At 36.3% G+C, this 25,162-nt stretch overlaps 1 protein-coding gene across 10 annotated transcripts in view; it reads left to right on the top strand.

Moving 5' to 3' along the window:
* Positions 1 to 25,162, top strand: part of NRG3 (neuregulin 3) — a 1,093,570-nt gene that overhangs the window by 952,993 nt on the left and 115,415 nt on the right. For 7 of the 10 annotated variants that reach the window (XM_082406739.1, XM_082406741.1, XM_082406742.1 and 4 more), the window contains one exon: positions 7,467 to 7,493. In XM_082406739.1, the coding sequence (XP_082262865.1) occupies positions 7,467 to 7,493 (27 nt within the window). The remainder of the gene's footprint in view (positions 1 to 7,466; positions 7,494 to 25,162) is intronic. The other 3 variants (XM_082406743.1, XM_082406748.1, XM_082406740.1) reach the window with 1 other exon arrangement.

A 25,162-nucleotide genomic window follows, 5' to 3' on the forward strand; every position in this document is an offset into this window, starting at 1 on the left:
CCACAGAGAGTCCTCTGACTTAGGCCCATGAGACAAGGTGATTTTGTGTAAAATTGACTTTAAACTTATTTTACATGTACAGAGAGAAGACCAGAAAGAACTAGAATAAAAGTTTAACAGGAATTAGTTTAAAAATGTAATAAGAAACATATCATTTTCTTTTCATTAATATGATGTTTTACTTTCCAAATTTTATTCATAAACATGTAAAAATTTTGGACTTCCCTGGTGGCACAGTGGTTAAGAATCCGCCTGCCAACGCAGGGGACACAGGTTCGAGCCCTGGTCTGGGAAGATCCCACATGCCGCGGAGCAACTAAGCCCGTGCTCCACAACTACTGAGCCTGTGCTCTAGAGCCTGTGAGCCACAACTACTGAGCCCACGTGCCACAACTACTGAAGCCCACGTGCCTAGAGCCCGTGCTCCGCAACAAGAGAAGCCACCACAATGAGAAGCCTGCGCACCGCAACAAAGAGTAGCCTCTGCTTGCCGCAACTAGAGAAAGCTCATGTACAGCAATGAAGACACAACACAGCCAAAAATAAATTTTTATTTATTTTTTTATTTTTTTCACACACACACACACACACACACACACACACACACACACACACTGTATTTTATTTTTACAAGAGATAAACAGACTGACATCAAGCATTGTACGTGGATGACCACAACAAAAGCAACAATGATTGCAATTACCAAACATGAAACACACTCATACTATGTCATAATATTGACATTCAGTCCAGTAATCCTCCACTGTAGCAGCTCCTTTACTTTGCAGTGAAAATTGATTTGTATATTCTTTGCCTCTGAGTCCTTGTGGGATTTCTTTTTTTTAATTCGAACAGAAAGTCACAAAAATTATACTCATCCTCATGAGTTCACTCAGTCCCATGTAATTAATTTTTTTTTTCATCTTGATCTTTTGTTAGCACTTTTATGAGTTCATCAGTTTTTCATTAGAGTTCTGAAAATGCTTATTCATTCAGTTCAGCAGTACAGTCAGTTACCAGAAACCTGTACTTGTCAGAGTCTTTTCCATGAATTTCTTGAAGATGAAACCCTTTTATAGGAACATATTTGCAAAAGCATCAGAGTACACCCAGAACTGTCTGTAAATGACAAAAGACTTAAAAATGACCATGGTTAAAGATTTGATGAAAGTTCATAATAATGCAGTTGACAAGAAAATTAGTTATTTCTGAGATATACATTTTAAAGTAATAACTAGGATTATGACTTATAACATTATACCAGAACATATGAGATTTTTAGAAATTTCATGTAATGTCTGAAACATTTATATTAACATATTTCCATACAAATAACCCAATGAAAGTTTAGTATTAGTTGTTTTGTTTGTTTGTTTGTTTATACTGCAGGTTCTTATTAGTCATCAATTTTATTATTTATTTATTTATTTTTAAAATGTAGAAATTTTAAGATCAAATATATATGTGTGCTGATAAAAATAAAATTGCCTGTTTAACAAGGTAGCATGATTTAGTGGAGGGAGCATGGAGGTTAGAATCTAACCTGCATTCATATCCAAACTCTTGCACTAAGTAGCTGGAAAAAGCATAATCTGATAATAGCCCTCTCCTTTTAGGACAACATGATAGAATGGAATGCAGTGCCTGGAAAGGGCCTTTCCTTCCTCACCCTGCAGGAGTGAGCTCACACTCTTGCCAGCTCTCCTTCCCTCCCTGTTGCGGGACCCAAGGCCTGAGAGATTCACGTCTGGCTATTCTTGGCTCCCAGTTGTCACATTGTCTTAGTGACTGCCAAGTGTCACTTCCCTCTGGTGAACAGTTACATGCTCTGGGAGCCTGTGGTGAGCCCTATTCCCCCATCCTATGACACCTTAATCTTTTCGAAAGGTATATATTCTGTGGATCCCATGGATTGCTTCTAGACTGTAGCTTCCCTCAGCAATCACAGCCAGGTCCACCCTCAGCCCTTACCCTCCTAATCAGAAACCTTAGAGTCTATCCCAGCCTTTCCTAGTTTACCTGTCTTGTTATAATAAACTGGGACATACATGACAGTGCCTTGACATGTGACATCTCATCACCTTGTCCATGATCTTCTCCAGGAGCAAGCAAAATGCCATGATCCACTGGTGAAGCATGACACAGTTACATCTCTTTACAGCGATTCTAGAAACTACTAGAGAATGATAAGCACAGGTGTCAGGAGTCAGCAGATGTTCAAGACCCAGCTTCCCATCTTCATAAATCCAATTTAGTCTTCTTAGTTGTGATGGACTACCTCGTCCTAAAGTGTCACCACTGAAAAGTCATTTGACATGGATCTGAGGGTAGAATCTACAGAGTGACAGATTTCAGTTCAGTGATTAAGATAAACCATTTATAAAATGACATATTTTATAGTTGAGTGGCTAGTTTCCTCCACACTTATATGGGACATATTTCCCAGCGTGGGTACTATGATAGATCACTACGACAGAGTGCTTCATAACAAGGTGGTTGCTTACATCAAGTTGGGAAATACTCCACCGGGGGAGTCTTGGCACACACATGAAGACCTTTAGGGATTCTTGCAGTGGAGAAGCCTGTTGAACTTTAAGCAACTATTCTAACTTTTTAAAACACAGAATAATATTTTCATATAACATGTTTTTCCACATCCCCTGGAACAAGGGCTTAAATCACCCCATTTGGAACTACTCTGTGATAGAACTACCTGTTCAGTTACTTTTACTATAAGAGTGACACTGAAACTCACATTCATGTTGCATCGTCCCGGTGCTGCATTACAGGGGTTCCTCATCACAGGCTGGACAACTTGTCTCATCTCGCCCTGAGATTGGAATCAAGTCAAGGATTGTTTTTGGTTGCTTTTCCTCATTCTGCCCAGATTGAGGGAACTATTTGTAGTCCCTGATTGTCTGTCTGTCAACATATAAATAAGAAGCTTTGAGGGACTTCCCTGGCAGTCCAGTGGTTAGGATTCCACTATTCCACTGCAGGGGGCATGGGTTCAATCCCTGGTTGGGGAACTAAGATCCCACATGCCGCGTGGCCAAAAAAAAAAAGAATTATGGACATGTTGGAAACATGTGGGCCTTGAATTTCCTGGAGTTTTTGACTTTATAGCATGTTAAGTTTGTCTCCCTGGTCACTTCCGTAGCCCTCAAATCTTAAGCACGTTTCAGGCAGAGCTGCTGGCATTTGTTAAGTGTATTGCCAATTTGAAGATTATTTGGTTCAACGTCTGGCACATATTCAGACACAACTCCGTATATCCCTTGCTATAGGTACAAACAAATAACTTCAATTAGGCCAGGCTCGTTATGAAGAAATCTCCCTAGGAACCAATGAAAAGATGTTAATGATTTGCCAGTTTGGTTCCTTGGAGAGAGGGAATCCCCCTCTACCTAGCTTATATTGGACACTTCATCAATAAACTAGGGGTGAGCAAATAAGTAAGTAGTGCTTCTACAGTGCCTGAGGATACTTGAAAACAATTTGTTCTCTTAAGTGGATTAAATAACTCCTCCCTGAACGTCTTATTACCTGATGATTTTGTAAAAATTAGCTTTTTCTTCATAGGGAGGGCATAAGTAAACCCTGAGAATGACTGGTGGCCGAAAGTCAAGAAGCTTAGGCTCAGTTGTGTTTCTACTACTTACCAACAATGTAGTTTTGGGAAAGTTTGTTGACCTCTGTGTGCCTCTGTTCCTCATCTGTAAAATGAGGATCCTGACAATCTTATAAGTTTCTGTGAGTTAATACTTGAAGCAGTTCCTGGCATGTAGTAAGTGCTCAGTATATCTTAGCCACTACTATATAATCAAAGGGTGCAATATTCCCAAAGAACTGCAATTTTTACATATAAAAGTTCATCAGACTATAAAAGAAATGGGAATTATACATTCTAATACTTGTCATAGGGAAGATCAAACTGTTTTTCTTGAAGTTATTTGCCTCCTCCTTCATCCCAATATCTGCACAGTTCTTGGCACATGGTTTGTTGAGTGAATGAATAAATGAGTAATTAATTGATTCATTCTCATCACATTCCTCTTGATGTTTTCGTGCAGACCTGAATATCCCCAGGAACGCTGTTTGCTTTAAGAATTAGCCAGTGAAGGGTTACGAAAAGTATTGTGGTTTATGTTCTGTGTGACTCAGTTGACAAAATTAATTGCTTTTCTGTCATGCAATTTCATGGATTTTCATCAATCCTTTTGTCTGTTAACAAATCCTGTCAGTATCTTTAAACCTGCAATAATGATCAGTGTTTAGCATCTTAATAAAAGAATGGAAATTGTGTGTGTGTGTGTGTGTGTGTGTGGTGAGAGAGGGAGAGAGAGAGAGAGAGGGAAATTTTAAATAAGATCTAACTTTTTATTTGTATGTTTCAGTAGTATCAGTCTTCATGAATGTTATTATAAAAAGTAAATAATTTCTCTATAAAATCTAAGAATATAATGCCATGTTGCTTGACAGTACTTCTGAGAACTACTACTCTAATAATTAGATGTAACTTTTCTGCTATGTTAAGAGTAGACAGATTTCCTTTCTCTTAAGACATCTACTTACACCGTTTAGTATTTGAATAATTTTAAAATTCTGATGTCTGTTCCTTTTACTGGTTATGAATTCATTCTGGTTTAAAGTGTTTAGATTGCCCTCAAATTTATCAAACTTGCCACTCATTTCTTCATGCAATTTCCAGACTTACAAAGCCTGATTGCCCATATCCCCTCTCTCATATAGAGATGGACCCACCAAGGTTGTGGGAAGAATGAAGAGTGACCATTGGTTATACTTGCCAGCAAAACAGACTACAGCCAGCCATTTCTGAGCCATCTCAGTTCTACTAGAAACTTCTTTTTTTTTAATTGAAGTACAGTTGATTTAACAGTGTTGTATTAGTTTCTGGTATACAGCAGTGATTCAGTTATAGATATATATATATATATATACATATTCTTTTTCATATTCTTTTCCATTATGGTTTATTAGAGGACATTGAATATAGTTCCCTGTGCTATATAGTAGGAGCTTGTTGTTTATCTGTTTTATGTGTAGTAGTTTGTACCTGCTAATCCCAGGTACTCCTACTTTATCCCTTTGGTCCCTTTCCCCTTTGGTAACCATAACTTTGTTTTCTATGTGTGAGTCTCTTTTTGTTTCGTAAATAAGTTCATTTGTGTCATATTTCAGATTCCACATATAAGTGATATCATATGGTATTTGTCTTTCTCTTTCTGACTTATTTCACTTAGTATGATAATTTCTAGGTCCATCCATGTTGCTGCAGATGGCATTATTCTTTCTTAAGGCTGAATAATATTCCATTGTACCACATCAATTTTATTTTATTTTATTTTATTTTTTAATTTTATTGGAGTATAGTTGATTTACAATGTTGTGTTAGTTTCAGGTATACAGCAAAGTGATTCGGTTATACATATACATATATTCATTCTTTTTCAGATTCTTTTCTCATATAGGTTATCACAGAATATTGAGTAAAGTTCCCTGTGGTATACAGTAGGTCCTTGCTGGTTATCTATCTTATATATTCTACTAGAAAGTTCTTGTTCAAACAGGCTAGGGCTAATGGCTGTTCTGGCTGTAGGCAGAAGGTTTTTTTATTCCCAATCTTTTTTTTTTTTTCTTTTAGTCTCATGATAGGTAATCTCACCCAAATCCCTGCTTTAAAATACCACAATTCTAGTCTCTCGCTAGTGTCCTAAGTGCACACAATCATGAAGATTTTTTTCACACAAGAACCCAAACATGGTCTAGCCAACTTTTCTACAGTCTCCATTCAAAAGGTACATTCTCCTCCTCCCAGGAGCAAGCTTTTATGGATTCTTGGCCACTCTATCCAATGCACATTTTCTCGTTTTCCATTATAGCACTATCACAAAGAATTTTCAAAGCTTTCTCTCTGTGGGCTCCCACTGATTTCTGAATTACTTGCGAACAAAAATCTTGTCTTTCTATGAAAGTGTGCTAGATAGCTATCATAGTATATATTAAGCAGGTAAAAAATGCCATGGAAAGGAAGAAATGCATCTACTTTTAAAAAACATCATTACCATAGTTCTTTATATGAGATATTTCTCAATTAAAGTAATTCCTAATCACTTAAAAAATGAACTATTTACAGGCAGATTCATAGATACGTAAAGTAGATTAGAGGTTGCCAGGAACAGGGCAGGGAGGGGAAAATGGGAAATTGTTTCTTAGGGGGTAGAGTTTCTCTTCGGAGTGACAGAAAAGTTTTGGAAATATATTGGTCATGGTTACACAACATTTTGAATGTAATTAACACCACTGAATTGTACACTTAAAATTTGTCAAAATGACAAGGTTTATGTTATATATTTTTTACCACAATAGAATTTAAAGATGAGTTATTTACAAATAAGAAAGGCATTGAAATATTCAAGATAGCTAAATGCATATTTTTTAAAAAGAAAATCTTTCCTAAATAGAGAAGTCATAAAAGGGAGCCCAGAAATTAGTCTTGGAAATAAACATGATCTTAGGAATACTGGTTTTTTTTTTTTCATTTATTCTCATTTAAGAAACATATTACTACAACAGAAATCATCATTAAATAATGCAATGAATTTTAAAAGTGAATAAGTGAATAACTGAATGATTAAAAGAAAGCACCATTTAAATAAAATCTCCAAAGTTGAATGGCTGGATATAGCAGGGCCCAGTTTATCCCTCTGTTGATCACAGACATTAGATGGTCAAAATTATGTGCTGTCCATAGGAATATAGAACAGACATGGACACATCTACCATTTGTTTTTGATAGGAAGTGCTATCAAGTTTAACGGTCATAGGACCAAAGGGTCAGATAGACTGGATTTATGCCCTGGGTCTTCCTCATGTAAGATATTTAGTCTCAATGAAGCACAGTTTCTTCATCTAACAAATAAAGGGGAAAAGATCCAACATCATTTCTTTTTTGTGAAGGTGAAGAGTGCCTGGTGAAGGCCTGTCATGCAGAAGTCCTTTACCTACATATTATTAACATAAAGGTTCAAATAAGTTTAATGTTAAACAAGTAGTTATTCTACATAAAATGTCATGAGTTCTGAAAATAACTTTAGTTCCAGATATGCTTTATATGAAGTTTTTTTTTTTCTTTCTCCCTCCCTCCCTCCCTCCCTTCCTTCCTTTTCTTTCTTTCCTTTTATATTGGCTAAATTTATACTTAGCATACTCGGCAATATTATCCCATCTAAATTCCAGGCTACTGGGAAATACCAATCAGTGTTCAAAGCACCCCTAATTGTGGGCAAACTAAATTATCTTTTGCAAGCAAACATGGTGTTACAATTGAGACACAGTCCTTGCCTTGAAAGGCCAATCTTATAAGCATTGATTTCTGTGTGGAATTTTTTCTAACCTTTTTTTCTTTTTCTGTTTTCCTTTCTTATATGCTGACTTCGGTGTAGCAGACCACTTGGGGATTGAATTCATGGGTAAGACTAAACAATTTTCTCCTTAAATATCCAGAAAAAGCTAAGTTTTATAATGTATATAGTGTTCTCCTTCCCCATCTGATTATAATTGAAATGTCTCACTGTCAGGTACTATTAATAGTAAAAAATGTTTTTGTCGATTTTTCACTAAGTAATGGCTCAAAATGAAAGACTTAACTACTTATTGGGAAGGCAATTTAATGTTAAGTGCAGCTTTGGAACCTTACAGAAGGTGAATTTGGCTCCTGGATTTGATTGTTTGCTCTAATTCTCAATTTTTTTATCTATAAAGAGGGATAATGATAGTTCCTATTTTATTGCACATATAAATTGCTTAGCACAATGTCTGCAAGATGGCAAACACTCAATAAATAGTAGAAAATAATGGTGATGGTTTAAAAATATCAGTTTTTGTTATTTTCTGCTCTATTTTTTTTTTCCTCTTGCATGATGACTACTTTGGATATATTTTGGTCAATCTTAATTTTGGAGTATGGGCTCTATAAATGTTTTCATTTACAAAGTGAAAATATTTATTTTGAAAGTATTTGTAGAGAATGGTGTGTTTTTAAAAGGATTAGAATACCTTCCACAGTAATTATTTTCTATACTCATAGATAATTACATTAAGAATTGGACATACTTTTCTGAGTCTATATTATAAGTCAATGAAAAGAAAAAGCATTCCATAGGATTGATAGGCATCATGGTACTAAAATAGAAAGATACTCAGGAGTTAAAGTTAGTGAAACTGAGGACCCAAATTTGAATCCAAATTCATAGGTTCTCCTTGCTCAGCTTTTGTTGAACTTCAGGTTTTTCTCTTATATGATATAGATGTGAATACTTGCTTTATACCTGCATATGTTCTCTGTGATAATACTTACAAATTTGCTTGTTTTCATTTATCCATTAATCCATTAAGTCAGCAAATATTTATCAGTTGCTCACTCTAAGCAAAGAAAAAATGCAACATGCTACAGATAAAATAGTGAGTAAAAATGGACCATAAAAGCTGGTTTGATGGAGCTTACAGTCTAGGAATCTTTCAGATGATAATTAGGTAATAAAACTGATAAATATAAAATTTAAAGTTTCTAAAGACCTATTCGAGGCAAGATGATATTAGCCTGGACTCCTGTGATAATGGAAGATGTGAGAGGAAAAACTGACAGATATTGGGGACGTGATAGCAACCAGTATTTGAGAGGAATTGATGTTGAAGGTTAGAAAAGAGAGATTTTCAAGGATGACTGCAGGGTTTAATAGTTTGCATATTTAGATAAAATGTGGGCCCATTTTCTGAAAAAGAAGACTAGAAGAAGAACAGATTTATGGGAGATGTTTTACTAGATTAGGTTTGGAAATTTTGCATTCTGGGTGCCTTTGATATATCTGAGAGAAGATGTTAAGTTGATAGTTACATTTCTGGAAGTTTTGAGGGTTAATTAGAGATTAGTGATGACATACTTATACTAAAATTGATCTTCCTGTTATGTGATATTACTCATTAGTGCTCTATTATCTAGGTATTGGATCATAGAAAAAGCAGACAGATCAATTCTGGCAGATTTGGGGTTTTGGTAGATAGATGTGATGAAAACTCATAAGGGCAATGAAATTCAAGGTAATATTGAAATGAAGCATTATGGAATGTAAGGTAGATGCGTAATGAGATGAATAGGGAATGGCTAATCTGAGTGGAATTAATGAGTAGTCACCATGGGAGTCCTCAAACAAGTTGTTGGCATGAAGAGGAGGTTGTAGTCATATGAACCAAGAATTACAGAAAACCATGGGCATGGTCATGTGGTAGAGTATAAATTGTTGAGAAGGACATGTGGTTTGTACTTTCCTCACTTACTGATGATGGTGGGGATTAGCAGCATGGAAGTTGAGCATCAACAGTCATTTGAGGATAGCAGATACTTAGCCTAATCAGTAGAGAAATTTGCTCCACTAGACTGTGGTGATTGCTGGCTCAGAGAATAGAGGCTCCAGAAGTTATGTAGTAGAATGACTGTAGATATAAGAAACACTGCCTGGTGGTGTGTGGGACTGGGATAGCATCAAACCCCACAAATGGTATGGCCACGGTTATAGTAAACTAAACTTGCTACATAAATAATAATTATCACTGTTGAAAGAAATGGATGAGTCATCATCCTATTGGGCTTTCCCTGAGGATTTTCAGTGACACTTATACCTTATAGTATAACGATTTGCTATGGAATCAAGATATGTATTAAGAGGTCTGTTTTAAAATATTTAAAATAATTTAGTTACCAGTAGGGGAAAAATAAGAGGTTATTGTGTAATTCATGTATATGAATCTCAAGCCTAACTGATGTTATAATGAGTCTTATAAAAGGTGAAGTCAAATTATAGCTATAAAGCTTTACAGAGAATGGATCCTCAATATGTGAATCCAGCAGTAGAGTTTGCCTTAGAGGGAAGGGATTGGGCAAAGTCAGAGTCAAAGGGAGTACTTAGTATGCATATAGAGGATGACAAATGATGAAGGAGTATCTGGAATGATAAATAGGTTTATAGACTTAATGAATAAACTGTTTTCACTGGCCTCACTAATTCTAGACCTTGTTCACCCCCACAGGTTGCTCTAACTGAATGTATAATATTCTGTATCTTGCTTTGGGAATAAGTATTTTCAGATTTAACTTGTAATTTTAGAATCCGTATGGGTAAAATTTGTTCCATGGGAGATGATATCATCACAATAATATGGTATCTCTAGGTATAAATGAAGCTGGGAAGCAGAAATGTAGGCATACTCTCTATAAATTTAATTATGTCAGTTTATTGGTGTGCCTACAAGTATTCAATGCCAGTTCTGTTTTAATGAATTTCAGAATACCTTTCTTCTCAACTTTCATCATTCTTGCTTTGGGCAATGTTAATTTCATGTTTCTTTGACTTGATCACAAGGTGATGATCTGAAGCACACGTGTCTTTTCCCCAAGTCTTTTTATTCCCAATGGCCATGTCATGTGTGCACTCCTATGGATCAGACTCAAAACGCATCAGAAAGTTCAACAAATTCTTATTTATAGCAGAGAACTCCAAATCATATACTTCAAGAATCCTACTATTATTTAATCAACATATACTTATCACACTTACTATATGCCATTGAACATGCAGATATATAATCCACATCCCTTAATGACTGAAGGTTCTGAAATTAAAGGTAGAGAAAGCTACACATGGTTGAGGTGACATAACAAGTGCTATCAAAACGGCATAGGCAAAATACAATGAAAAAAATTAAAAACAAAAGCCACTAAATGGGCTTGGGAAATTCAGAAACATCTTCCCAGGAGGGGAGAAATTTAAGCTGGGTACCAGCCAGAGTGGATAAGCTGTACCAAGTGTTGCTCCAGTCCAAATTTAGACTAGCCCCACATTGCTTCCACATTAGTGGGAGCCTTGCTATTTCAGTCAGTGTCTCTGAGCTCCCTAGTGTCACTGCTTTAGGACTGAAGAGAGGACATCAACTTCAGTAAAATAATTATCCTATTGAATAAACCATGCCAAGCCTAATGTCCATAAAACTGTCAGCATTCAAAAAGATTTTTCCTTAATTATATTCATGAAATTTTTTTTTAATGATGCCACTGGGATTGGAACAATGCAAATTTCAACAACAAATACTGCTCTAGAATACAGTATCAGTTTAAAAAAATACAGTTACCTGGCATATTTAGGTCAGGAATTGGAAGGTGCATAAAAACACAAAATTGTGTTTGTAAAAAAATTTGAAATAAAAGGGTTTATAGTAAACCAATAATCAAAAAATATTTCTTGAGGTCATGACTTAACCTACTCATTCATAAATGCATGAGGGAAAATTGATATTTTTAAGGTCAGATATTCAAACTTTCCCTCACAGCGTGGATAGATCAGGAGATGGTACAGACAAACTTCTTTCTAAGCACAAGTACTCTTTGAGTTGTGTGAGAAATCCGACCAATCATCCAGACAAGACAGATGGCCAAAGGGCACGTCAGACTGGCCAAGTTTGGAAAGTGCATTGATCATGAAGAGGGATTTCTCATCTGAGAAATATCTCACTACTGTGTCAGGTGCTCAATCATGGAGCATATCTCATTATATCCATTTGAGCTATTTGTTACGCAGCTATGTCTCTGACAGTGCCCTGATGCATTTGATGCTCTAGGCATCAAAGATGTTTGTATAAAAGCAGGTGCAGTGCCATTTGCAAATGTATTAGCAAACCACAGGGAGAATTGAAGATTGTGTGGGAGATCTTTTATGCACATTTCTTTCATTCTCATATGAAAAAATAAAATGAACTCTGCCAGTTAAATGTCGTTTGTGATTTGATATTGTGTTTAGGATAGCATAATATATTTGTGCAGTCTAAGTAAACTCTGGTATATATTTTTTTAATCAAAAGATTTATAAAACTTGGGAAAAGTCAGATTTTTAACTATAATCTTAAAAAGATATTCTAAAATAATCCTATGTTTTGAAGTTAAAAAAAGAAGACAAAAGAAATACTGAGTTGCCTATAAGGAGAGGGTTAGAAATGTCTATCGTCTAAAATATATGTGTAGATTCAGAATTGAGAAAGTTATTACTTCAAACTTCACCATATATTTAGTATCTCTTCATCCCCTCATGTAAAAAAGAATACTTTTAGGATATTTTAGTAAGCACTGAAGATTATCTCCTGAGAAATGACCAGTTTCTAATTCTGTTTAGATGATATGAGGTGGGGATACTTTCCTTAAAGCTACACTGCTTATTAAGAATGAATTGGTGTGTGTTCCTTTAAATCTAACAAGCTCATATGTCAGTCAAATGAATTCATGTGTATGCCCTAATTTGTGAAACAGCATTAGAGATATAAAAATGAGGATCCCCCTTCTTTAGGCTAAAATCTCTGAATTAGACTTATTTGGAACAGAAATGTTTCTATTCACTTGAATATATTGTTTTCTTATAAAATAAAATGCTAATTTATGGATAAATGTGTTTGTATAGGTGATTCATTCAAAAGGGTATTTGTTTAGTTTTTTCTTATATTAAACCATATGAGAAAGCAGATGTCTCAGAGTAATGTAAGTTACCATTATTTAATGCTTGACATGTGCCACCAAATTTACATTATTTCATTGCACTCTCAAAAAAAAAAAAAAAAAAAAAGCATGAGGTAGAAACTATTTATATCCCTATCTTATAAATGGCAAAACTGAGGTCTATTTAGATGGAATATCTCATCCAAAGAGCAAGTGGAAAATACAGTATTTGAACCAGAGTCTATCTTCCTCCAGAGTTCTTGAATTCTGCCAGTGACCAGCTGCTGAGCACCTAACACATGAAGGCTTCAGGATTACTCAAGAGAGGTTGTACTCTGGCAATCTTTCAAATGACAATGCAATTTTGTATCTAGTCCTAAAGTTTACAAGTAATGTTTTCCAAGTACCATGAGGTCATGAGAACCTTAGGTAGTAACTCACTTTATCCAAGCTACAAAAAATGAAAATGAACCAGATGCCAGTTTATAGCTTTACATTCAGAATTTTAACTGTCATGTGTAACAAAAGGCTCCCATTGGCTGGTAATTTCAGTTTGTCATGTAGAATAATCTACAGAAGTTGTAGTGTATCAATATTTGAAGGTTTCATGGTGATTACAGATGGTTGAGTGACATTAGTTGGGTGCCTCTGCTGTTGAATGCCATTGTGGTATAAAAGCCTTACACATCCATCTCCTCTGATGAGACACATGTACCAGATGTCATAGTGAGTTGAACCATCTCCTCAATGGTTTCCCAAAATGCTGCTTAAGAAACACTTACACAATCTTGTTTGCTCACTTATTTTTCTCTTTAGCAATATGAACACTCCCTCTCCTTATACTATGAATTTTTTTTTAGCGTAAGTGTTAGTACAAGAGCTAATAATCAGGTTCTCTTAATCACAAACACCTCCAAGGTTTTTCGTTCCTCTCTCCCTTCCTTCCTTTCTTTCTTTCTTTTTCTTTCTTTCTTTCTTTCTTGCTTTCTTTCTCTTTCTTTCTTTCTCTCTCTCTCTCTCTCCCTTCCTTCCTTTCTTCCTCCTTCTCTCCCTCCCTTACTTTCTTTCCTTACTTACTTTCTTTCTAATAAGAGATATCTTGATTTGATTTGTTTTTTCCCAAGACTTCCTAGCCATATGTGAGAATAATATTTTGGCTTTACATATATGATTAATCTAACATTGTAAGGATAATATTTTGGCTTTATATATCATTAGCCAATTGTCATTTGCACATATTGGTACCCCCAGTGCTTAGAAGTAAAAGTCTCTAAACAAAGTCAAGACTACTTCATCAAATAAACTAAATTCAGAATTTTAGTTTATTTTAGACAGAATTTTCAGGTGGAATCAAATGCTTTCAGTGATCCTCTTTGAGGAATGGCTACAACCAAGAGATACACTGGAAAAATATGCAGATATATTAATTATGGTTTCTACAAAAGAGAAAATGGACATTTTTGTAAATACGTTTATAGAATGGATTCCAGAATTGGTTAATGAAGTTTTGTACGTAGACACTGAGAAACGTATTTGTTGTGAACTATTGGAAAAAGCAGGACTGTTCACTGAAAGGTGACATAGGACCACTACATTTTTGCTACATTGATATTAGGAAAATTTTCATAAAGCTGCTAAATGACTAGATTGGGAATTTCTGTGTAGATAGTGAATATATAGACTCTAGCAAAACCTTGGGTAGGCTCCCATCAACTTCTTTTGTAATATGGTGAAGCATGGATTATACCAATTTAATGGTAAGTAGATTTGGGGCAATAAAATGCTATATGGAGGATCAAGATCAGCCATGAGTGGAACTTTTGGTGGCCTCTATGGAAACATTTTTATTAATGGAATAAAAAAAAGACATAGATTAGACACTCATAAAATTATTGAACCTTTTATGAAGCGTGATTGTACTCTACCAGACTGAATTAAGATCTAACAGAAAGGATTGGATTTCGGATTGTCAAATTCGACTCAAAAGAATTTGAGATCTTAACCAGTATCAAGTTAATTACATTTATATACCAGTTATCTAAAATGTGCATTAGTTGATAGTAGGTTCCAAAGATCTTCTGAAATGTTCTAGAAAAACGAAGAAAGTGGAAAAAAAAAAGAACAAAGAAGTTCAGATTGTCATTGGAAAGTAAATCCAAAAGAGGTTAAAAAAACAAATGGGCTTTTATATCCCATTCTCCCTGACCATTGCTTCAGGAGCCAGGATGAATCTGTGGAATAGAAGAGAGGGGGGAAAAAAATGGATGATGGATAGAACATCTGAAGATGCAGCAAAGTGAATATGATACTGATACTTCTCAATAAACAGAGAGTCTACTTCGTGAGCTCTCAATGATTCAGCCAATTGGAATGTGTGGAGCCCCTTTGGAAAGTCAGGTCATGTGCCAGCCCAGAGCAACACAAAGACAAGTACAACAGACTCTCAAGAAATTCACAATTCAGTGTGTGGAACAGACTTGCAAACCAATCATTGCAGTTCAGTGCAAAAAAGACTTTAATTGAAATTTTGGTGTTTCTTTTATTTATTATTATTATTTTTTTTAAAAAAATGCAAGAAAGGGTTTCTCAAACATCTGCAATATGTTAATACTTGGTTCATACTCACACATGTAAATAGGGTTTGAGTTCACATACATGTGGGAAACACTAGGTTCTGTACCTCTGTTGCACGATTTCACAAAGCCTTTGGTATACTTCTATCTATTCATAACTCTCAGCAAGAAGATTATAGGAGGCAACATTTTCTGAATTATTTTTCCAGAGAAGCATGTTTCTTAGAGCTAGGGTCTTAGGGACCATACTCTGGTAAATCCTGGGAGAAAGGAACAGAGAGGAAGGCGTACCCACATCTCATTCGAACAGTTAGGGACATCTTTATGTGGAAGGATAAAAAGTATTCCTGCAGCTGGGAGATGACAAAAGGGAAGATGAGGGAAAGGAACAAGGAAGAACACAGATAAATAAGAGATGAAAGAGCATGAGGATTTTAGGAAATGGCAAGACCCAGGTAATTGGAGAAAGTAATACACATGAAAGGCAGTGTGGCAGGTGGTATGGCTGGTCAGTCAGGTCACAGCAGATTATGATGACCTTTGGATGCACTTTGAAAGAAGTATAACTTTATCTTGTTGTGAAAGAGCCTTCAGTGTTTTCAAGCAGAGAGTGATCAGATTTCCCTTAAATAGCTTATTCTGTCAGTAGCTGTGTGTAGAGGTTGCCTGAAGACACTGCATGCAAAATCCTAGCTATTGGGCCAAGCTCAAGATTTTACTTCAAATATTCACCAAATGCTTGCTCTTTGAACAACGCTGTCAACATTATATAGATGAATGCCCATTTATCTGTGTCAGGCGTAGAGAAATAAGCAAAGGCAGAACACCTGGGGAAGCAGTGGGGCTGAGGTACAGTGAGCAGAGCCATGGCCATAATGGACGTCAAACTGCTCTTTGAGGGAAGGGTAGCATTTCAGAGGTGTGGCTTTCAGCTCATTCAGGTGTTCTGTGCAGCCCTAGAAGTGGGCCAGTGTCCTAGAGGATAGTGATTGACCAGGTATCTTCTCATAGAATAGCTCATAAATTGGTTGTTATTGCTGACAGGTCTGTGCTTTCTGTGAGTGTCATGGCTGCAGTTTGAGAAACAGAATAATGGAATAACCTACGTAATCAAAATAACATAATTCAAGAGCTTTCAACTTTAAGTTTCATCCCAGGCCCTGGGAAGCTTGTTACAGATGTAAGTTCCTGTTTTCAGCTTTAGATATCTGATTAGGTAGTTCTGGGATGGACCCCAGGCTCTTGGTTTTAACATTTGATGTAGGAGATCTCTGCCTACAAGGTGAGAAACTTTGACATAAAGGGACAGACAGACTTGATTTAATTCTGGCTCCACATTTTAGTAAATGTATGACCTAGGGCCAGAGATTTATCATCTCTAATCTTGCAGCTTCCAATCTGTGTAAGAGCGATGATGGCCTAATCACTCTCAGAGGGTTGTTGGAAAGATCAAAATACATAAGGCATATAAAGCACTTAGCGCAAAGCCTGGCACTTATTAAGTGCTCAGTCAAATGAGCTATTGTAACTACTGTTCCTCCTGGGAGCGACTTCAGTGATGTGGATTTCTGACCCAAATGCCATCTGAGGTTTCCCTTTAGTCTGTCTCCATCACTCTGATACTTCTGGAAAGGGGAAATTGAACATTAATGTTATCTTATAGAGCGGGGGCCATTTTCCAGGGCATTGCAGGAAATGTCAGCTAAGTTTTCCGGGTCAGTTCTCTAAAAAGAGCAATATCTGTGAAGTCTGGAGATGCCCTTTCAGAATTTGGTTCTAAAGAGATGTCTTTATATCTTCAATCTGGTTATGCAGGATGGCTACATTCCCTTTATTAATATTTCCATCATACTGAGTTGAGGATATACATATACTCAACCAGGGCCTCAGCTATAGAAAGTGCATGATGGGTAAGGTTGCCAGACTTAGCAAATAAAATGCAGGGCATCCACTTAAATTTGAATTTCAGATACACAACAAATAATTGTTTAGTATAGACATGTTTGTTGAATTTAGTGGGGCATATTTATATAAAAGCTTATTTGTTGCTTACATAAAATCCAAATCAACTCAATTTTGAGTATTTTATCCGGTAACCCTAGGTTTAGGGCTGTAAACATGGTGAGGCATGGCCCCCTCCCGACCCATTTCTATCTCACACTTCACTCCCCAGGAAGGCTGAATTAAAATTGTTATAAGGAGTGCAAAAAAGATAAGCAGAATTAATGGGGGAGACGAGCAGGGGAAATTGGAGTAAGAGTGCTGTGTGAATCTCCATGGTTAACTCTGCTTGTTACATGATGAGAATTAGTCAAAAATAATACTAAGCTGTTTCCAGATTATCTCTGGGAAGGTATAGTTGTTTAACATGGCAAATGCAACCTGTGAACTCCGTTCTGAGCATGATGGTTCCTGCTGTCAGAGCAATTGAAATATTTTAAAGCCAAGTTGTTATTGTGAGTGAAATGGCTTAACACTTCAAATATGGACGCTTCAGAAAATAAATGGTAGCGTGATAACTTAGCTGATCAGCTTTTGAGAAAGAGGGTAGCATTTAACTTACCAAAAGATGCCATTCAAGGCAATATTAATGAAGTAATAACAGCTGTGTCTTTATCTGTTCACCACCTATTCATTTCCTCATTATATTCAGGCTGCTAACTTCAGTCATAACATGTTTGTATGAGAATATGGAGATTATTGTTCCTACCAGAAAAAAAAATAAGGTATCTATTTTCTGGAGTTGTACTATGGAATCAAAACAGTGTTTCAGTTATTCCACTTTTCTATAGCTTTGAGAAAAAGAGATGCTATGGTATTCAAGCAGTGTAATGGAGAAATATATATACTCTGAAGCCAGGCGGAGGTGCATCAAATCTTGACTTCATCTTCTATATGCTGTGGGATATGGGCTATCTCTGTCTTTCTATCCATCCACATGTGTGAAGACTAATATCTCTCTCAAGGTTCATTAATATAAAGATGGATGATATAACACACCATGTATGCATTTATTGACATATATTAGTCACTTAGATTATGTCCTCCCTTTCTTCATTCCCTAATGTGTTGCACTGTGTTTGCCCTGTTTGTTTACTGATCTGCATGTCTGTGTCTGCGTGTGTGTTCATAAACCCTCCAAAATAGAGGGTGTACCAGCTGTTTGCTTTGGCAGTCATGTCCAGCACTTTCCCGACACCTGCCCTTTCCTGGTTCCTTGGTTGCCTTCTGAGGACATTGCCGAGGAGATACAGTTGAGAAGGGGCAGCGGCTACTCCAGATGTGGACCTCTATCTCTCCTAAGCCCCACATGGAATCAGACCTTCTGCCTATCACAGCCCAGGAAAATGACGAATCTTTTGCATGGATAGAATAGGTGTTTGTGGTATTATTTGCAGGGTCTTGGAATCCTTGTTGTCTAAGCAAATCTTACCTTGTTCCCTGATTTTTTGTCAGATTCCACCATGGCAGCCTTTTGAAGCCTGGGATAGCAGAGCATACCAAGTACCAGTGCATCTTAGGCCCATCTTGACTCACTTCTCTAACCTCATCTCCTCTACCCACGCCATTCTCAAACAAAGTCACACTTGCTTCCTTGAACACACCATAATCTTTCTGGTTGAACCTGTCCCTTTTAACTGATCAGTTCTTTATATTGAAAGGAAGCCTGGCTCCCCGTACCAGTGCCATAAAGTCATAGATTCCTGGGACTTAATCTTCATTCTTTTACTTACTAGTGTTGTGACTTTTGGTTACATTAACTTCCGTAGGCCTCCGTTTTCCTGTATAAAGACAGGGATAATAACAGTACATATTCCAACAGCTGTTGGAATGGATGAAAATAGTTTCTCCAGTCAACCTATATCTGTTCTCTAAACTGTTCCTTCGCCTAATATTCCATCTAATACCTCAAGATAGTTATTATGGCCTATCTCTAGATCTTATCTCCTGAGTAATACAGGGTTTGAACGGCGAGGGTTATACCCGAAATTTTTTCAATAGTAAAGACTACAGTACTACATGTTCCTCAGTTGTTGAATCTTCAGATACAGGGGAACTGTGTATATGGAGGGCCAACTATAAGTTATACACGGATTTTCTGTTGTGTGATGGGTCAGTGCCCCTAACTCCCATGTTGCTCAAGGGTCAAAAGTACTTGTTTTGATATTTTCAACTCTTTCTTTCCTGCGCATTTTCTCTGGAAAACTATGGTTTGTCAGAACCTCTTCAGAAGTCTAAACCTATTTCCCAAGGTATTTTGAAATTTATATGAGATAATGCATATCATAAACATAGAGTAGCAGTAGATGCTCCAAAATATCTTAATTTATCTTCTCTGTCATTCTTGGTACACTGTAATGTTACTCATTCAATTTATAATATGATTTGCTTAGTTTATCTCCATCCAGGGGGCATTTTTTAAGCAGTTTTCTATAGTTTGTTTTTTTTTTTTTCTCCCCAGCCACTTTCCTAAATACATATGCACATTTTACATAGTAGAGTGTTTAGTGTGCAATCCTGTTTTTTTTTTTTAATGTTTTTGAGTTTTATTGGTATTTGAATTTTGTTTAGATTTATTTTGTAATTTGTTTTGGCTTTATAGTTGTATAAGAGATATAAACATAATGGGTTTATGCCTAGTTTTATATATCTACCATTAAAAATTTCCTTAAGTTTTTTTTTTTTTTTTTTTTAAAGGCACTGGTGTCATAAAGCTGCAGTTGTCCAATGTAGTTTTTAGTTGACAAAAATATCTTTGAGTCACTTTTAGGGAACTAGTCTAGGGCTGCCTTTTACCAGCCTTTGTTTATATAATAGATTTACCTTCAAAATGTTAAGACTTTACATTTACTTCTATCATTTGTCATATCTGTTTTAACCCATTTTTCTGTCCAACAGGTAGAAAACACATAGATTCTTTTGTGTATATTGATTGTATCTTATAATAACTTGAACTCTTTCAGTCATTCTGATTTTTAGATAACGCGCACTGACAAGTGAGGACATAATGTGACAGGCATGGATGTTCTTTAATGTTTATGGTTAGTTGTAAAAATGGGATTGCAATCTTAGAACTACAGTTGCAAATTTCAAAATCTTCTTTCTTTGGCTTAATGTTATGACAGAAAAATGTCTTAGATTTGGTAAAGTCAATCTTCTATCCAAGAAGAATAATCTCTTACCTGTAACTTTTTATAAAGTTTTTTTTCCCCCATGTGTGGCCATTTATATATTTTACTACTGAGAAATCACTGAGTGCTCCAACAGAATTATGACAAAGGTTGCAAAGGCATGATGTTCTAGTAGCTGAACCATGGACATTAAAGGATTTAGCCTTGGAAAAGCTAGACTTTTCTCTGAGGGCTATGATGTGCAGGGGGATATTGAATTATTATACTCAGTATCCTAGGAAGCTGATGGTACTGTCAAGTCACCATTATTGGAAGAGCAATAGGTTATGAATACTATTATTCATTAAATATATTATGAACACATTGCCATTTCTGCTAGTTTAAAAAGTTATTTCAGTTTGTAGAACTGCCATTTATATAAAAAGTGAGACTGCATGCTTAACACTAAATACAAACTGTGTAATTTGTCAGTACTGAACTTCAAAAACATTTTTAAAATAAAATATATATTGGAAGCCAATTGTAATATGAGCACTGTAACATCTAATTTTGATGAAATCAGGAATTATAGAACTTCTTATGGGGAAATTTTCCTGGATGTCACTTGGAAATGGAGCCCCCTTTTAAACTTTGAAAGTGTTTAAGATCTGGTTCAGTTTGAGATTCTGCCACACACAGATGCTAACTCATATGCATGAACATCTATTATTGAAAATGCCATAAGAGCTTTTTTATCCTTCTGCATTTTTCTATCAAAGATATTTTTTCATGAAATAAAGATGATTTCATTTCCTTGGTTTCAACATTGTTTCATAGAAGAGTGGATTATTTTTTTCTCCTATCATCTGTCTTCTTTTCATATGCCTTCAATTTCCCTTCCTTATTTATTTATTTATTTATTTTACTTGGAGCTCAACTCTCACCAGCAACACTTTTCATATATATGAGTTTGAAAGTCCTTTTGTATGAAGGGGGATATACTTGTGACAAATCTGAACTCTTTTCAAAATTCAAATTGGATCAATATGTTTTGAGGTTTTTGCAGTGAAATGAAAACCATTTTAAATGCATCATGTTATCTCTTCTAACTGACTTACTGAATTGAATAGTGGGACCAACACACTCAGGAGTTTGCGGTTTAGTATTTCCAGTGCTATCAATTTATTTAGAATATTTCTATGACTTGTTATAATAGTCACTTGGGTCAGAGTGATCTTTGAGACATTTGAGTCTGGCATCCAGATTCCTATTTTTATTATGAACTGATGCCTAGCGATGTTAAAAGACTTGGTTGTACTCAAGTAGCTAGAGACAAAGCTGGGAATCAACAGCAAGCATTTATTGACTACCTGCTACTAGGAATGGTCTTATAATTCCATCCTTAGTGCTATTATCTTTCCACAGCAGCCAAGTTAAATTCCCCATCCTTTTAATCCAGTGCTGTTTACATCTAGATAACTAGATAGTTGTATTCCTTCTTCAGTGAGGATTCTGTAAGACCTCATTGAGGTTTGATGACACCTCTGTAAAACTATTTTAATTAACAAAAATGCCTTAATACAGATGTAGTTCCCACCCTTCAGAAATTTCTTGGAAATTCAGTTTCTTGGAAAATGTCTTTGCATCCATTGTTTTCTTTTTTTAAAAATATTTATTTATTCTAGCTGCGCCAGGTCTTAGTTTTTTTTTTTTTTTTTTTAGAAATTCACGTTCTTTTATTTATGACTGTGTTGGGTCTTAGCCTCTGTGCGAGGGCCCTCTCCAGCCGCGGCAAGCGGGGACCACTCTTCATCGCGTTGCGCGAGCCTCTCACCATCGCGGCCTCTCTTGCTGCGGAGCACAGGCCCCAGACGCGCAGGCTCAGTAATTGTGGCTCACGGTCCCAGCTGCTCCGCGGCATGTGGGATCTTCCCAGACCAGGGCTCGAACCCGCGTCCCCTGCATTGGCAGGCGGACTCTCAACCACTGCGCCACCAGGGAAGCCCGCATCCATTGTTTTTATCTGGCTGAAGATCTGGTGTAGCAAGAGCCAGTCGTTCCTACTCTTTGATCCTTGCATTGCTAGTTTGATCTTTACATTGCTAGTTTCATGGAGTGTCTGTGCTGCATTTATCTGTGGGTCCCCTGTGCCCAGCTCAGAGATGAGGATATAGCAGGTTCTTATTAAATGTTGTTGGAAGACTGGATTTCATTAAGTAACTTTTAATGGCTTTACATACCCTAGCATCACCTTCTATTCCACTGGAAGTGTTATTCTATTCTTACCAAATGATGTTTAAAATTCTTTCACATTGAAAAACTAAACTAAAGAAAAATTACGGTTGAAAGAGTTTATGGCAAATTAGAGAGAACTTGGCTCTGAATTAAGTTTTCTAATTCCTGCTGTATAGAGCAAATTTTTAGAATCGGCAATCATAATTGAGCTTCAACTGGAGGCTTTGTTTTATAATTTGCTCTACGGTAATTAGAAAAATGTGCATGAAAGCATGACACGTATAAATCACAGGTATATTCATCTGGATGTATTTTGTGTACTTTATGTTTATAGCTCATTTTGTAAAGCCAAATTTACTGTATTGAAACAGACAATTAATGGAAGGTAAAGGGACTAGTATTTTCCCAGCAACTGCAATGAGCGAGGCACTATGCCAGAGCCTGTACAAACTCTATCTCTGCTAACCTTCTCTGATGCAAATATTGACACCACTTCACAAATGAGGAAACTGGACTATGTGAAAAGCTGAGCATGTGGGGGATCTGTAAGCCTGTTCTTCTTTGTGAACAAAGGCAGAGCCTAATCGAAATAATTACAACTTATATCAAACTAATTTGTGGTAGAGACAGAAGTCAAACCCAGTTCACCTGGCTGGCACTTCAGTTATTTTTACAAGGGCAGCTTGCATTACTGAGGTATTTCGAATAAGACACATTTATTTAAGTTACAATTTAACTTGCAAGATAAATCTACAGATTAATTTTTTTATGAAATACTAACACATCATAGCATCATAGTACAGTGAACGAAGACTATAAGAGCTCTCTTTTTGTGCTATTTTCCTTTGCTAAATGGAGCCAGGTGATTAGAAATTATGAAGAGGCATAAACTGGTTCAATGAAATTGAACTTGGAGACAAATCCAATTCTATATCCTAATATAGAATTTCTTAAGGTGTGCTCTTTAGAGATAGTAAGTGGTGTTTTATACACATACACACACAATATAAACAAGACAAATAAGCATGTAGGACTCTAATGAGTCCTAAGGAGGAAAAAAAAAAGTGGAGAAGAAGGTAGGGAGTGTCAGTACAAGAGTTGATTTTCTAAATAGAGTACCAGGGAAAGATTCACTGGGAAAGTAACATTAAAGATTGAAGTGAAAGAACAAGCTATGTGGATTTCTGGGGAGATTTCCAGGCAGAGGAAAGCCCAAATTCAAGAATGAAAGACCTGTGTGTCTGCAGCAAAGTGAGCGTGGGGAACTGTCATAGGATATGAGATCAGGGAAATTATAGAAACCCAGATCAGGTAGGTCCTTATGGGTTATAGTGAGGAATTTGGCTGTGAATGAAATGGAAAGCCCTTGGAGTGTTTTGAGCACCAGAATGACCAAATCTGTCTTAAGGCTTATGTTTTGAGAAAAGGCAGGAATTATCAAGTGGAAAAGCAGACAGATCATGTAGGGGGCCATTGCAAAGGCCCAGAGATGGCATGATGGTGACCTGCACAAAAATTTCAGCAGTGGAGTAGGTGAGCTAAAGTCAGATTCTGGATCTATATTGAAGGGAGAGATGTACTGGATTTGCTGATAAATCAGATAATGGGTTTGAGAGAGAGCAATCAAGGATGATTCCAGAGTTTCAGACTCAGTAAATGGAAGGATGGTTGCCACTTATTAGAATGGACAAGACCTTGAGAGGAGGAAGTTTGAAGAGGGAAGGTTAAGTATTAAGAATTAATTTTTAGATGTAGTAATTTTGAGATGCTTTTTAGGTCTTGCCATGCAGAGGTTGGTTTAGCAGACGGAATACTAAAGTAGGTGGTCAGTGTCACCCAGTGGCAAACTGTTGACATAGAGCACATGGGCATTCCAAAATTAGAATGGTCTACATTTAAGAGGCCAATTCTAATTTATAGACTCCTCAACATAAATTAAACATCTATAAGCTACTTTAGTGCAGCCGTGCTTCTGGCAGAAACAAGCAAACAGAAAAAGAAGGAGTAGGGAGGTGGCAAAATCACTACCTCCAACCTAAAGCAGGTCTCATTCCTTGTCTTTTGGAGACTAGAAGGTGGAGTTAACCATAAAATAGCAGTGGTGGTCGCTGTGTGCTTTGACATGGCTCAACACTGCCTCTGAAGGAATCTCTATAGGAGGTTTTCTCAAGAGTCCTGCTGATGAGAAGCGCTCTGCTCTCAACATCTTCAATTAATTCAGCCTTAGAGGAGTTGCTGCTGGTCTATAGATCTTCTGTTTTGACAAAGATAGCTTGTGACGTCACTCTGTCAGTCTGAACGACTTCTATTTTGAGACTGATGGCAGCTAGCCAGAAAAGCCAATACTTTTAAGTGAATTTAATAGACTCTATTCAAATGCTACTTGAGTTGCTATGGAAACCTTATTAGAAAATATTGAGAATGTACATGATCTCCCTCCTAGGCAATTTTTTTTTTTTTCTAAACAACTTTAGTGCCTTTATGTGTAGAAAAACAATTTTTTTTTTTAGTGTGAACATATAAAGTGTATAAAATGGTAAGTGTGAAGTTTAAACATTTAATATAAAGCACAAAACCACGTAACCATCTAGTTCAAGGAAATAAACACTGCTGGCTATTTAGAAGCCAATCACTTGCCTCTTCCAAATCACAGAATCCTCTCAAAAAGAAAAAAAAAAAAAAATCAA

The sequence above is a fragment of the Balaenoptera borealis genome, assembly GCF_965194805.1.
Source record: "Balaenoptera borealis genome assembly, chromosome: 10".
Classification (NCBI taxonomy): domain Eukaryota; kingdom Metazoa; phylum Chordata; class Mammalia; order Artiodactyla; family Balaenopteridae; genus Balaenoptera; species Balaenoptera borealis.